This window comes from Biomphalaria glabrata, chromosome 12 (genome assembly GCF_947242115.1).
Source record: "Biomphalaria glabrata chromosome 12, xgBioGlab47.1, whole genome shotgun sequence".
Taxonomy (NCBI): domain Eukaryota; kingdom Metazoa; phylum Mollusca; class Gastropoda; family Planorbidae; genus Biomphalaria; species Biomphalaria glabrata.
In genome coordinates, this window is record NC_074722.1 from 26,079,282 (window position 1) to 26,094,805 (window position 15,524).

At 33.8% G+C, this 15,524-nt stretch overlaps 1 protein-coding gene across 1 annotated transcript in view; it reads left to right on the forward strand.

Annotated features, from left to right (window-relative positions):
- LOC106050493 (uncharacterized) overlaps positions 1 to 15,524 on the forward strand; it is a 43,145-nt gene that overhangs the window by 3,214 nt on the left and 24,407 nt on the right. Inside the window, exons 2-14 of the mRNA XM_056006841.1 lie at positions 1,965 to 2,172; positions 2,794 to 2,904; positions 3,417 to 3,539; positions 5,632 to 5,798; positions 7,382 to 7,658; positions 8,595 to 8,829; positions 9,523 to 9,751; positions 10,257 to 10,442; positions 11,254 to 11,495; positions 12,302 to 12,452; positions 12,871 to 13,149; positions 14,040 to 14,374; positions 14,693 to 14,888. Of these exons, the coding sequence (XP_055862816.1) occupies positions 1,974 to 2,172; positions 2,794 to 2,904; positions 3,417 to 3,539; positions 5,632 to 5,798; positions 7,382 to 7,658; positions 8,595 to 8,829; positions 9,523 to 9,751; positions 10,257 to 10,442; positions 11,254 to 11,495; positions 12,302 to 12,452; positions 12,871 to 13,149; positions 14,040 to 14,374; positions 14,693 to 14,888 (2,730 nt within the window). The 5' untranslated portion in view covers positions 1,965 to 1,973. The remainder of the gene's footprint in view (positions 1 to 1,964; positions 2,173 to 2,793; positions 2,905 to 3,416; positions 3,540 to 5,631; positions 5,799 to 7,381; positions 7,659 to 8,594; positions 8,830 to 9,522; positions 9,752 to 10,256; positions 10,443 to 11,253; positions 11,496 to 12,301; positions 12,453 to 12,870; positions 13,150 to 14,039; positions 14,375 to 14,692; positions 14,889 to 15,524) is intronic.

A 15,524-nucleotide genomic window follows, 5' to 3' on the forward strand; every position in this document is an offset into this window, starting at 1 on the left:
ATTGGATAGGAGATAGCGAGCATAAACCTCATTGGTTTGTTTGACATAGAGTCCGTTTAGTGAAGTTACAGCAGTTTCAAAATCAGTACAGTCAGGTATCAATTCATACACACCATGTGAGATAAAGTTACATAGTAGATCGAACTTCTCACCTTCTGGTACAGCTAGTTTTAATGCAAATTTTTCTAATGTGTGAAGCCAGTGCTTCCAGATCCTTTGAGCGTTGGGAACATTAGGATCCACCACCAATCCTTCAGGTTTTAGAAAACGATCCATATTTGAAGCTTGAAGCACAATTAAACCACAAGATTCTTGTTCAATAAATTGTAGTGACCTGTTAAAACACTACAAGAAGACATGTCTTGATCCTAGGCACACACACACAAACTGAACTGGACACCAATACATTTTGACACACAAGAACAGATCAGTTCACAACACACAACAAGAATATAAATACACAACAGGTAGGTCATTTATGTAAATTAGAAACAGTAATGGACTTAAGACTGAACCTTGAGGTACACCTTAGTTTACTATTATTGGTGTTGATTTGAAGCCATTTATTATTACTGTCTTACTATATTAGACCATGGCTATAGGCTTCAAATTATGTATTACTAGATCTAATAGCTTATTATGTCCTAGCACCAAAACACCTGCAGGACAGTAGGTAAACACAGTGCAGGGATTTTAAACCAGAAGCAATTTGAAGATAGTCTTTAGTGCATACCGCCTGATTGGGCAGCCACAATGTCCTGCTATACCTGAGGCAGTATGGTTCATAAATATCTGATAATTCTATAAAAGAAAATGCAAATGATGTTGAATAAATAAAAATAAGTTGTCTTAATTTTTTAAATATTCATTTCCAGATACCTTCTCAGAGATATGAATTTTTGAATAAAATAGGTATTGTCTTAACCAGTGAATAATTGTGCAAAGTTTCAACTTGATCCAAGAATGGGAAGTAATAACATGATTTTTACCAGAGAGACAGACAGAGTGAGCTGATATAAGCTTTGCAAATTAAAGCTAGTGCCCAAATTCTTTTTGAAGATGACTGAATAAAGCAGCTTTTAGAAATATTTTATTCAACTGCTTTACACTGATAAACTCTGGATAATGTTGGAAACATATGCCATCAATTGGGGTATGCACATCCTGTGGCCTAACCAAGTAACTCATAGTTAATCTAGGTTTACTGTTATTCCTTATTTACATGAACTATTAATCAAAATTACATCCTTAGTCATGTGCACCTAAAATAGTCACTCTTTAAAAAAAAAAAAACAACAACAAAAAGGTCATACAAAGTGCATATAGTTTGTGGTCCCCACTACATACCAAAAAAAAATGTCAAGACATCTTGTCAGTAGGGCAAAACCAGAAAGATGAGCATCTTGCATTGAGAAAAATAACTAAACCAGTGATAGAAATTAAATACCTTTTTTCTTCTACTGGAAGATTGGATAAAGAGATTGACATTGTATAACAAAAAGCCTCCCTATTAGCCTTGCTCCAGTAGCACCACAAAATAATCAGAGAAACAAAGACAGGCTCAGTGTAATACTCACATGCATATATTTTCTAAACAGGAGGATAAAGTAAAGTGAGTAACAAACATTAAGCATTCAAATCATGCACCAATCTTTTGCCTCTTTTCTCAAACACCAGTTTACAGAGCATACCAATCATAAGGGACTAACCCATTGTCTGGAAATCAGTTGTCTCACTCATTTTTCAATAGCCTTTTTGTCGAATGAACCACGTTATTTGTGAAGTAGTGTAGTGACAAGTTATATCCTAACACAAAAGTCCTGCAGGACGGCAGGGAATGACAGCTGGCAGGGTTTGAACCCAGGACCATCATATCAACAGTCAGAATCACATACCACATGAATAGTTAACAGGTAGCAGTTAATATGATTTTATAATTTTAACTCATTATGTTGTTATTTCAGTTCAACACAATGGCTAAGCCATGGGTCTGTATACTTTTGGCTGTTGTGGTATCCAGTCATCAAGCACTTGGCCAAAACTTGTATCAAAAGACCTGCTCTAAAACAAATTCAGCCACAATACAACCTGATGCCACTGCTTGGCTTGGTGGTATCTTGTCATTAAGCAAAACTGGTGCTGATGGATATGGCTGTGGATCATCTGGTGGATGTAAGTAGTTAAATTAGGAAATTCTGTTTGAAATTTAAAATGTGAAAATAATAATTACTAACAGTTTGGTTAACTTTTTTTTTTTTTAAATCATGGGGCTAACAGTTTGCCACATATTGGTTTAGATTAAACATATTTCTCAAATTTTTAAAAATTATTGTATTAATACACAAATATAATATAATATTGTAGGCTGCATTATTGTATTTCTTTATAATTCCTAAATATGTCAAAATGATGCCATGAATCACAAGATTAGAATGTTTTTGAATGTAGTGATACATTTCAATAGTTGAGTTATTCAATGTACATAACAAACTACTGTTGCACTATTATGACAGTCTGACTTTATACAAATCTAAATACATTACTACTTCACATCTTCACATAAAGGTATATGCTTGTGTTGCTCCCATGACTAGTTTTTAACTGTCAGAGAACATTAAAACCCAAGTGTTTATTTTTACCTCAATACAATAATCATGTTCTTTCTTCATTGTTTACATTATTCAATAACACATTGTTAGTATTGTTTAATGGCTGTTATGTTATTAAAAACACATTAAGCTTCTTTTTGTTTTTTAACAGCAATATTATATTACATTTCTTTTTTTCTTTTAGTTATGCAGAGCTATGAAGCTATACGCTGGGTGTTGGAGCTTTTAAACAAGAAAAATGAAACTCTGCAAACCCAGTTTCTGACAGAGTTTTATGTACCTGGCATCAAACTTGGTAATTTCTATTCTTTAAGAATTCATTTAAATATTAGTTATAAGAATGGGTAACACATAATATTTGTTAAAGTTTTATTCTAATTGTTGTTTTTTTTTATCTTGCCAAAATTTGCATTATTGCTAATTTTGTTTTTTTTTACTTAATAATTAGCTAAATATTTTTTTCAGAAGTTTGACCAAATTATTTTGAAACTCTGGTTTTCATTTAAAAAAAAATGGTTATGGTCATTAACTTTTAAGTATATATTTAGATTTTGTAAAAAATCATAATAATTATAAACTAAAAACTAAATTTATATTCAGTCTCTCTCTCATGAACTTACTTTAGTATTTTTTTTATCATAATCCAAAATCATATATCATGATGCTAAAACATCTTCATCGAAAGGTCAAGGAGTAAAAAAATAAGGAATTGAAGAACACTGACCTATAATTGGTGTGTCATAAATCATACAATTATTTTTACTAATGTGAAATAATTATAGAATTAAACTTGGTGGTCTCCTTTAGGCATGAAGGTCATAAATTACTGTGACAATCAGAAAACAGCAGTTGCTGCTCTAGCTGAAGTCTTTCCTGACCTAGCCAATACTGATGCAGCATGCACAGAACAAACAAATGGACTCACTTTGGGTAATGCATTTATTTTGTTTTTCATAGTTTTTTTTTTTGGTCAAGATATACTACTTGTCCTGAAACAAATCTTGAATAGACCTTGATTTTTGAAGTCAGTAAATGTGAGCATTGTTAGGTCTGTCTTATAGATGGTAGAATCAGTATTTTGGTCTCCCATGTCCTCTGAGAAGTTACAATTCATTTAGAGCATTATGATTGAACAATGTAGTAACTAGTGAGGTTAACAACCAATATTTGATTGAGAAAATAAATGAGTATTGACAAATGTTGGAGAACAATTTCTGATTAGATGCAAGCTAGGGCTTTGACAATCTCACACATACAAGGGTATTTGCTAGCCTTAGTAAAGAATGTGACCATGGGGTGTTTATAGAAATAACCACTAAAAATAAAGCAACTTACTTGAAACCGTGTTAATATTTCCTGCAACCGAATAAAGCGTCTGGACCTGATGGTATTCCAGCTAGATTACTCAAAGAACTAAGCAATAAGGTAGTACCAGTGTTCAAAATACTTTTTCAGGCATCTCTTAACCAGGGCAGAGTACCAAGGGACTGGAAAGAAGCTAATGTCACCCCCCCCCTTCCTATTTAAAAAAGGAGAAAAATCTGACCCAGGAAACTACAGACCAGTATCACTTACCAGCATCACATGTAAAATCCTAGAACACATAATATATAGCAACATCATAAACCACTTAGACAAACATAATGTCCTTACTCCATACCAACATGGATTTAGGAAATATAGATCATGTGAAACACAACTAATAGGACTAATTGATGATTTTTCAAAAGGTTTAGATAATAGTGAACAAATAGATGCTATCGTACTAGATTTTTCCAAGGCTTTTGACAAAGTTCACCACCATAGTTTGCTTAAAAAACTAAAATATTTCGGCATTAATGGTCCATTGCATCAGTGGATTAAAGATTTTCTGATAGGGAAAGAACAAACTGTAATAATAAATGGCTCTAAATCAACACCAATAACAATAAACTCAGGTGTACCACAAGGAAAAGTCTTAGGTCCACTACTATTTTTAATTTATATAAATGATTTACCGAATTGCATTAGATCAGGAACAAAAGTCAGATTATTTGCAGATGATTGCATAATATATAGAACAATAAAAACAACACAAGACACAGAAATTTTACAAAGAGAATTAGATGAATTACGGAAATGGGAATCGATTGGAGCATGTCTTTCCACCCAGAAAAAAGTCAGTTATTAAGAGTAAAACTAAAACAAATTAATTCCACTTATCTTATTCATGGTAAACCAGTAACACAGACTAAAAATGCAAAATACCTAGGTGTTATAATAAATGAAAAACTGTCATGGAATCCCCATATTGATGAAAAAAAAACAACTAAATGTCAAATGGCAAGACAAAATACCAGATACAGAAGTCCTTCGAAGAGCGTGTCTGCAAAGCATCCACACAATCCTGATGCAGTCCCAGCTGCGATGGGCAGGTCACGTCTACAGAATGGAAGACCACTGCATCCCTAAACGACTCTTGTATGGCCAACTAAGCGAAGGAAAGCGCTGCAAGGTGGTCAAAGAAAGTGCTTCAGGGACACCCTCAAAGCTTCTCTGAAGGCGTTCAGCATAGACCCAGGCACCTGGGAGACAGAGGCACATGACAGAGCATCATGGCGTCGCGCTGTGAAAACTGGCGCACAGGTTGCTGAGGAAAAAAGAACAATGCTGGCAGAAGAAAAACGCCAGAAAAGAAAAGCAAGGCCCACGACACTTGCTCCAGCTGGAATAACCTGCCCAGTGTGTGGCCGAACATTCCGGGCTCACATAGGTCTCACCAGCCAAATGAGGAGGCATAAAACCCCAGTGCAAAGCCCTCAGCCCCCTGGATGACAAATTGGTCATCATCGAACCACGATGGACGAACTATATATAAATGTGTTGGACAATGGATTATGGAAAGATTTGTTAGACAATTATATATAATTGTTGTGCAGACATGACATTTTTTTTAACTTTATTTCAACCTACTAAATCCTTGCTTTATTAAAAAAAAAATAATTAAAATCTTTCTATTTTAATTTCTTATTTTATTTTCTAGGTATTGTTGGAGCCTCAAGGTCAGGTGACACCATTCCTTTAGCTGATGCTGCTGAGGCATATGATATACCAGTGATTTCATACCAGGCTACTGTACCTGAATTGACCTTGTCTGGTCAACACCCCAACTTTATGAGAACAGTGTCACCTGATGGTCCTCTCATGGAAGTAAGTTTTGCCTTCAGGTGACAATATTATTTTCCATTAATTAGCCAGCTGCTGAGTAATAGACTTTTTAAAATTTAAAAGCTAATAATGCTATTCAACAAGAAAAGCATAAAAAATACAATACCTCCATTGTAGAACTTATAATAAAGCTTGTCTTCAACTCTGAAGATTAATAACAAGTGCAGAATGTCAAAATTGATTAAATATTCTTTTTAGAAAATTTAGCATTTTTCACCCCTTTCTTCCCTCTCCCTTTCTCCTGAGAAAAAATCCTGGTTAAGCCAATGTAAAGATCTACTAGACTTTATGCACAAAAAGTACTTGAACATTAATTTAGTAAACTCTTTAATTCTTCTTCTTACTTGTTCTCATTTTCATGTTGGAGCATTCAGATGACTAGACCAATATATGAGATGAACTGCGCAGTGGTTTCCAAATCAGGGAGCACTCCATATAGTTTTCTTTCTATTGGGGTGTTTTGGGGCCAGTGTCTTGTACGGGCCTCATGGTAAAGAGAACAGTTTTGATTGACATGGTCAGCATTCTCTGGTGACACTCCACATGGGCAGATTTCACTGGTTCCAATTTTGAGCTCCCAGTACATATGTTGTTTCATTCCTTTGTGTCCGGTCCTGAGTCGAAAGATTGGACGTTGATCTTGTCGGGTTAGCATATAATAGGCATCATCTTTCTTGTGATTTGGATGAGAGCTTGACCATTTCTCATTTATTTTATTTACTATTAGTTCATTTCTTCTGGATAGAGTGCAATGTTTAATTGTGAGTTTGTTCTCCCACTCTTGGTGAGTGTGTCAGCCTTCTCATTTCCTTCTAGTTCTCTATGTGCTATTAATATAAATAAGAACTATTCTAGTATTTTACATTCTTGAAGCTTACCTTATTTGTAGTAATAAGTGAAACTCAAAGGAAACACTTTTAGATATATGTACATTTTATTGGAAAAGAGGTTTATACCATCTCCAAAACTTGATGTTCATTAGCAGACAGTGCATAAAATTATTCTGTAATTTATTATACTCTTGAATCAATAATTCCTTACATTAGGAAATTCCCAAATGTTATAGTCCTTTCTAGAACGTGATAATCCTTTCAAATCTGATGTTGAATCTAGATCTAAACCTAGTTCCAAAAACCAAAAACCAAATTGAAATTTATTTATTTGTATACTTTGAAAAATTATAAAATTCAAAAGAAGAATTTTTCCTGTCAGTATTTTTTTCCCAACAATATACATCAACTATGAAATTTGTAGGAAAATTGTTAGAGCCATTTTTGATATCCGTTTCTACCCAGGTTCCTCCTCTGAATTAAATAGTATTTTTCTAATGTTAAATTTACAAAAGTATAGAATGGTTTCAGATTAATAAAATGAAATAAATTCTAATGCTCACATTTTTAGAATACATAAATGAACAAATTGTAAAATGCATAATTAATGCATCTTGTCATTACAGAGATATATGACTCATCAATGCTTAGTGAAGTTAAAAAGAAATCTAGAAGTATGGCTTTTAGTATGGGACATCACCTTTTTTTTTCATGATTGATCTCCCTTACTTACAGGTTATAGTTAAAGTCCTCACTAAGCTTCAATGGAACTACATTGCTGTGGTGTATGATGCTGGCACGTTCGGGTCCTCTAGTTACAAAGTGTTACATGAAAAGCTGGTGAGTGCTGGCATCTGCCTGACCATGGCCATCAGGGTGAATGCTGATGATGACCAGTCAGCAGAGGATACCATCAACAAGTTGCTGAGCACCAAGGTGACTGGTGTAATCTACGTTGGGCCTGTCACATACACCACGTCGCTCATCAATCACGGGAACAAGATGCTTCCAGGTAAAGAGAATCTCATAATATCAAATGAACATTGCCTTTTATCCTTCAATTTGTTTCATTTTATTTGTCCCTAATTGATCCTTTGTCCAGTTACTTCCATGCCTTTTATTTCTGCGCTGTACTTAGAATCTCATATAATGTCTGGCTCATTCATCTCTAGATGTCTTCTCACTGTTTCACTTTCCTGCTCGACCTTTTTGTTGTTAAACTTCTCTCAGGAAGGTTTTGGTTTATTAAAAAGAAAAAAGGCCAATTCACTTGTCTGTCTTTACTGCTTTGTGTACAACTAATTCTTTACTAAGATATTGTTTGATAAATCTTATGAAGGAATTTGAGGCCTTCTAGTAATGTAAAGTAAAGTTCCCCTTACGGACCTAGTGGTCTGTAGGGCAGATGATGTAAAGTTCATCTGTTTCTGTGGCCTATGGTTAACAAGGATGTCATGTGGCCAGCACAATGACCAACCGCCTTTACTTTTCCCCAACTAATGTCAAATACCGATTAGAGCTGGGTGGACTCTGAGGCGCCTAAAGATCCAAAATTAAAAATCCCAGTTTTCATCAGGATTCAAAGTCAAGCGCTATACTGCTCAGCCACTGCGCCCCTGAGGCCTTCTAGTTGTAAAGTTTTTTTATTCCTTAACCTTAGCCTTAGTCTTAAATCCCTCTTAGATTTTTATCCTGCAATATAGTTAGGCTGTGCTTGATTCAAGCTATAATGTGTAATTTGCATTAGTTGTTGAGAATAATAGCATTATGTTGCCTACATGATCAGCTTTACTTGCTTCACAGATGATTTGGTTTGGAAGGGAGATTTACTTTTACTTATATTTTGATATATGGGAACATGTCTTTAAGATAATTAAGATAAGTTTAAAAAACTACTGTTTTATTATTATTGTTTTGTTTTATATGCTTGGCTTTTTTTTTAATCCAGCCTCTGGTCGACTCCAGTGGATCTATCTTGAGTTCAACCAGGATGCTGTCTATGAACCTGTGACAACCTACCAAAGGGGCTCCCTCTTCATCTCTGCTGCATCAAGGTTTATTGTGGAGTTTGAGGACCACTGGATTAGAATTAATGAAAGTAACCCATCCAATGAAAACCCCTGGTTTACCAGATGGTATGAGGACAATTACAACTGTAAATTCATTCCTTCTGGGACAGAAAAGTGAGTTCAAGCTTTGCTTTTCCTTTTCCTAGTTATCAGTCATGTGCAACTCAAATGTGGAAACAGTAAAATGTGTTTAAAATTATGTAATTATATAAATATAGATTGGGTTCTAGAATCTGGTATATAGTTAGCTGTAATATTTCACTGATTCTGACTTTTAGCAACATTGAATTTTATTTCTATTTACTTTGATATTTGATAGATATTTGGTAAAATTGGACCCCCAAAGGATAATTTAATTACTTAATATGTAAAACACAACTTAAGGTACTTATCCTTATCACAATCAACACCGTTTGGTCAACCTTGATGAAACTTGGCATGAATATTACTTATACTATTAGGTACATAAAAACACAGGGCCACCATTTAGGGGGTCATAAATTAAAACATTTATAGTGGCTTTTTTTCAATAAATACAGGCAACATCTTGTGTTTTTAGTAGCTAAAAATATTATTTATATAAAGAATTAATTCCAATATATTCATTACACTACAAACTTTACTTTCAACTAATTAATCAATTTTTTTTTAGTGGCTTCCACCAATTATAGGAATTAACTGAATTATATTTTTTTTGCTGAGTCATTTTTTTTTGCCCATTGTCACAAGCAAAAGTAATTTAAAAGTTTTTTTTGATATGTTGTCACATGTTTTGTGTTAAACTTTTTTTTTCTCTTTGACAACTAGAAATTGCAATGCTGTGTATGCTGGCATGACAGATATTGAAAAGGAAAGTCTCAAGAGAAAAGTGTACCAGCAGGACCAGTATGTAGAGGCGGCTGTAATGTCTGTCTATACATATGCCTATGCCCTACGTAGGGCTCAGATTGCCTTGTGTGGTGCAAATAGCCCCGGCATATGTCCAGCTTTAAGGAACATGACCAGGAAAGATTTCTTTAATAATTACTTAAAGAAGGTAAATTTGAGAAAGTTATAGCATAAAATTGTTCATTAATATCACTATGATATGAAATTATAACATAGATTGTTCATTAAGATAACTATGATATGAAATTATAACAGATTTTCATTAAGATCACTGTGATATGGAAGTTATAACGTAAATTGTCATTAAGATAACTATATGTGAAGTAATGTTTTAGTGTAAAGCCCTACTAAATATTAATAATTTCATTTAATTTTACAATTCATAAATTTTGTATATTTTTTTTTAATTAGAAGTTAGCAAAAACAAACACAAAAAAAAAAAAACAGCACTATCACATTTCTTTGATTATAAACTTTATACTATCAAACATCTGATTAAATGAAACTTTCTAAATTGTATGGATTACTATGATATTTGTGAGTCTTATAACTATAAGCTAAATGTAAACACATTGTTATAAGAAGGTTCAGCTGAACTTTATTCATAATTTTGTTCAATATGATCATATCTTAGCACAATTGTTCTTCTCTAGGTCAATTTTACATTCACTGCTGAGGAGAGAGTGCCTAGTTTGGCCTCTAATAATGTCCTCCCGTACAATGCTGCAAAACATCTGAGTTTTGTCACTAGCGGGGATGTCTCAGATCCATCCTACTACATTTGGAATTTCAACGACATAGAGACTGGGTCTGGAGACTCGAGTTTCAAATTCAGAAGAGTATATTACATTTTTTTTCTACATTAGCTTTTGAAAATTATAATACAAAACCCCAATACATGATTCATTTGCTACTACACAAGGTCACTCAATTCTCTATATGCACACACTACTGTCATCTTTTGTTGTCCCCTCATGTACTTCACTCAGTTTAGTTTTATTGTATTCTGTTTAGTAGAAAAAAAGATAGTTGAGAATGTGTATTACATTGTTCTGTTATTGTTTGTTGTCTATCAAATGCTGAAGATGATTGTGAAATAATTTGATTTGACTTTTGTTAGGCTTTTCACTTTTGATAATTTTCTCATTGTTCATTATTAATGTTCATGAACATTCAAGTCAATGCCTCTTCAGTCTTATGACCAATGGATAATCTGGGTATGAAAGACTGACTCCTTGCAGTTCATACCATGTGTGCGGCTCTAGAAAGTGATGCAGTAGATTAGATTATTATTTGATGTGTTGTGTGAGGCTCTAGAAAGTGATGCAATAGTTTATCCCTACCCTGCTGGGTAAATTTCAACTAATGAGTGAGCTGTTTTATGAAATGTCAAAAAAACATGACTATTATCCAAAAGTGCCATTTCATTTATTAGTGATTTGGACAGGAGAGGGAATCTACAAAGTAGGGCTCTTTTATCCAGTTGAATCTGATGATTAATATGTTTTAAAAAAATGGACTATTTTTTTTATTTAAGTCCAATAATAACTAAAATAGTGATGCCTGTACCATTAACCTGAATACTAGGACAAATAAAATGGTTTAATCATATTCTTACTTTTAAAAAAATGTATGCTTTTTTTTCTGCAGGTTGGTACTTATATTAATGGTAGGCTGGATTTCAATCTGGACAATGTTGGAATGTACACCAATGACAGAAGAACTCGTTTGCTTCCCTTGCCTTCATCCATTTGCCCAGCCAGTGGTTGCAGCCCTTGTCTGGGACTTCCTGCTGAGCTTAAGTATTACTATGAGCCTGGGGACATAGTCATCAATGGGATATTTTCTCTCCACAACCAAGGCAGCACACCACTCACCTGTGGAGCTCTTATGTAAGTAATCCTTTTATTTAAGCCAGAAATCAGATATAATATAATATATACTGTTGTTGTAATTTAGTGTAAGGTTAAGACAGTTCAGTGCAAAGTCTGAAACATAATCTTCTCTAATTACCATATATTGCAGAGTCACTAATTCTGTAACATAATCTTCTCTAATTACCATATATTGCAGAGTCACTAATTCTGAAACATAATCTTCTCTGATTACCATATATTGCAGAGTCACTAATTCTGAAACATAATCTTCTCTAATTACCATATATTGCAGAGTCACTAATTCTGAAACATAATCTTCTCTAATTACCATATATTGCAGAGTCACTAATTCTGGTCTTTTGAATCTCCCAAGTAATATTGAGTACTATGAAAAAAATTGTTCTCTGGTGCTCTAACTTGTTCTGCATTTTTTACCTTTCTCAAATGTTATTTTGAAAGTACTTTTTATTGTGAATAAAAAAATATACTGAAAGGGTGAAATAAAATATCACATAATATTTATTGGTGACTTAATACTAAATGGCAAGTGTACAAAGGAAATGATTTAAATATCTAAATTGAATGAAACTATCTTCTAAATATTACCTTTTGCTGAAACAATGCTTAAACATTGTCACAGTGTTTGGAGTTCATCCTGGACTTGCTTATAATATTGTGGAGTAAGTAAACATTTGTTGTCTGAAAAAAGAATTGTCTAGTTTATTGATAATCCCAGCTGTGAATCCCCAATTAGTTTATTCATTTAAGAAAAACAGAATAAGCCAGTAGCCCAGTTTGTCAATAATCTCATCAACTTTCAGGTCCACCAATCAAATCATGTTTTTAGAAGCTATGATTTATGCAGTTAAGAAAGCCAATGATGATGCTAGCATTCTAAGGTCAGTCAAACTTGGAGGTCTAGGCATGGATGACTGCAGCAATGTAGACTTGAGTCAGACTATATTAGCACAGGTAAGTATCAACAATCAATTGGAGTGTTTTTCTTTTTATACAAATGATCAAACATTTTTTTCCCTAAGCAGAGCTTATAAATGTTCTAAAATTGTATTTCCCATTACAAACTTGACTGCCACAAGCAACTTTTGAGTTCTTTATTTCTTAACTTGATAGTCTCAGAGATCCATATTAGTTTTAAATTGGATATTATTGTTTTCAGATTGTAAGCACAACATGAATTGAAATAAAGTATTGTTTTACCTTACTACTCAACATTAAGAGACTCAAATAAAAACCTTACCTATAAAAAGACAACAAATGTTGATAGGGACTTTTATATTAGTAAACTTTTTATTATTTTGGAATGTATCTAACTTTTGTGACAGTAACTTTATTTTATTGTTTTAAAAAATTATTTATGATTGTTTGACAGGTTCAGCGTGGAAATCTTTTGATCACTGACACCTCTGGTGCAACTTTAGATCCTCGCACCATTGAGGCCTACTCTGCTGCCTATGACACCCCGCTTACCCTTCCCCTAGCTGAGGCAATGAATCTCCTGATGAAACCCATGGTGGGCTACAGGGCAGGTGGCTCTGAACTTGATGACAAATCAAAGTACCCCTATTACATCAATGCTTACCCTGGCAATGTTGATGAGATTAAGTCTCTCATCTTATTGTTGAAAAATCAAAAATGGATGTATGTGCAAGTGAGTTGAAAATAGACAATATAAATTTCCCTTTTATATGTTAAGGTATAAAGGTGTAAATAGACTAGACTATAAAAGTTCCCTTTCAGACCTTTATGATCTATATGTAAAGGAATAAAGGTGTAAATAGGCAATAATGTGTTTCAAACTTTCAGCTTTTATATCATTTTTATACATTATACTTACATTATATACATTTTTCATTTATTAAAAAAAAAGTTATTTTGTTAGAAATTTAGTTGCTTTCATTTACACTACATTTTACTACTACTACTACTATCACTTAAAACTACATTTACAATTTACATTAAGCTGAATTTTATCACATTTTGTACTTTGACAATGATCATAATCAAATATACTTGCTAAAACAGCCACCATTACCATTATTCATTATACTCATACCTTTTAGGAGGCACTGTGGCTGAGTGGTAAAGTACTTGGTTTCCAAACCGGGGGTTCTGGGTTCAAATCTTGCTGAAGACTGTTATTTTTCGTTTCGGGATCTTTGGGTGCCTTCCACCCATCTATAATTGGTACTTGACATTTTTTTTGTTGGGTAAAAGTAAAGGCAGTTGGTCGTTGTGCTGACCATGTGACAACCTCATTAACCATGGGCCACAGAACCAGATAACCGTAACATCATCTGCCCCATTGATTGCAAGGTCTGAAAGGGGGAACTTAACTTAAATACTTTTTGAATTTGTTTTAGATTTTAAGACACAATTTTTTATTGACAAAAAAATGTATTCCAATAGTAAACTAATTTTCTTCTGTTTAAATGAAAGAAAGATTTTATAAATACAAGAGATACTTCCTTTGTGTCTACTAGTATTATTCAGTCATTAAAGGAACTCTACCACTTACTTGTATAAAATATTTCTCTGCAGGTTGTTGTTTCAGACTTGTATTATTCTCAAGACTCTCTAAAGCTGTTTAGAGAACTTGGTGCAAGAGCTGGCATCTGCATTGTGGCAACTCATTATGTGGGTACTACCCAGCAGAGGATTAGTGATGCACTGGCAGGATTGCAGGCCAACATTTTGACCACACCTGTCACTGTTGTCTTCCTTGAGCCAGAGGACATCAGACGGCTGCTCTCAGGACTTAGGGATAACTTGCCACTGAGGACATCCCTGGTACTGATCTCTGGGAGAAAATGGGGAACAGATCTGGATGTTGTTAAAGGCTATGAGAGTGTGGCTGAGGGAGTGATCACCCTGAGGTTAGTCAGATATTTACTTTGTTGACATTTATTGCTTTATAGGTTGGTGATGATCTATAACATGTCAGATTACAAATTTCACTGAGGTTTTAAAAAAAATGTCTTCAGACGTGATTTTTTTTTTTTTTTTGTTAAAATTCTTGGGGAAACAAATTTTAAATATATGAGTAAATAAAGGGTTATCTTTTAAGAATTACACAGATAAAAAAATATTCCGCATTATAAAATAATAAAAACGTCCAAGAATCTTTTTATTGGTGAACAGCTTCAATGGTCAATATTAGGAATTAGTTGTGTTTGTAAAACCTGTATTTTCAGTCTTTACTCCTCAACGCTTGAAAGTTTCCGTAACTACTTGAGTGGCTTGAAGGCAGACACATATGCGCTGAATCCTTGGTTTAAAGAATGGTTTTCAGCTGCTTACAACTGCTCCTTGACAGTGCAGGCTGGCGCCAGCACGTGTGACCTCTCTAAGTCTCTTGTCAATGGAACCAACTTTCGTTTACTGTATCAGGTAAGTCATGAGGCAGAAGAAGCATACACAATCCTCATCAGCCTTTGTGTTTAACCCATTAGCTCCTTCTGCAGTTGGAAACGTTTTCCTGTTATTGTCCTAAACTGTAGTAGAACGTTTCTAAAACCCCCCCATTCAATATACTTGATTTAAACTTTTTAAAAAGATTTCTTCTAGTCTTGTTGTAAGCGTGATTATCAATCATTTTGGAGATTACCGATTTCTTTTTTTTAATAAAATCGGGAAGGTTCTTTATTTTTTAAATAATTTTTCAAACGAACAGGCCCATAGCCCCAGTGTATAAGCCCCCACGTGGGAAATTGAGTATTTTTGAAGTTTTTTTATATTCTAGTGGTATTAAACGTATACATTTTCAAAATACATATTTTTTAAGGATTTTTAAAAATACGGAGTTATCCCTCCTTGCTAAGGACTTTTGAAGGGTTTTTTTTCAACCGGAAATAGGAGCTATTGGGTTAAGAAATGGAATCAATGATAGTGAAGTGTAATCAGCGTTTTATTCAGATATCTTCAGGAATGGCTCCTCTTTTGTATCATATTTTCTAAACTAATGCACTCTTGATGTGGCTGCTGTCAGAATATTAAAAATCATTTTATTGGAGATTATCACACAAG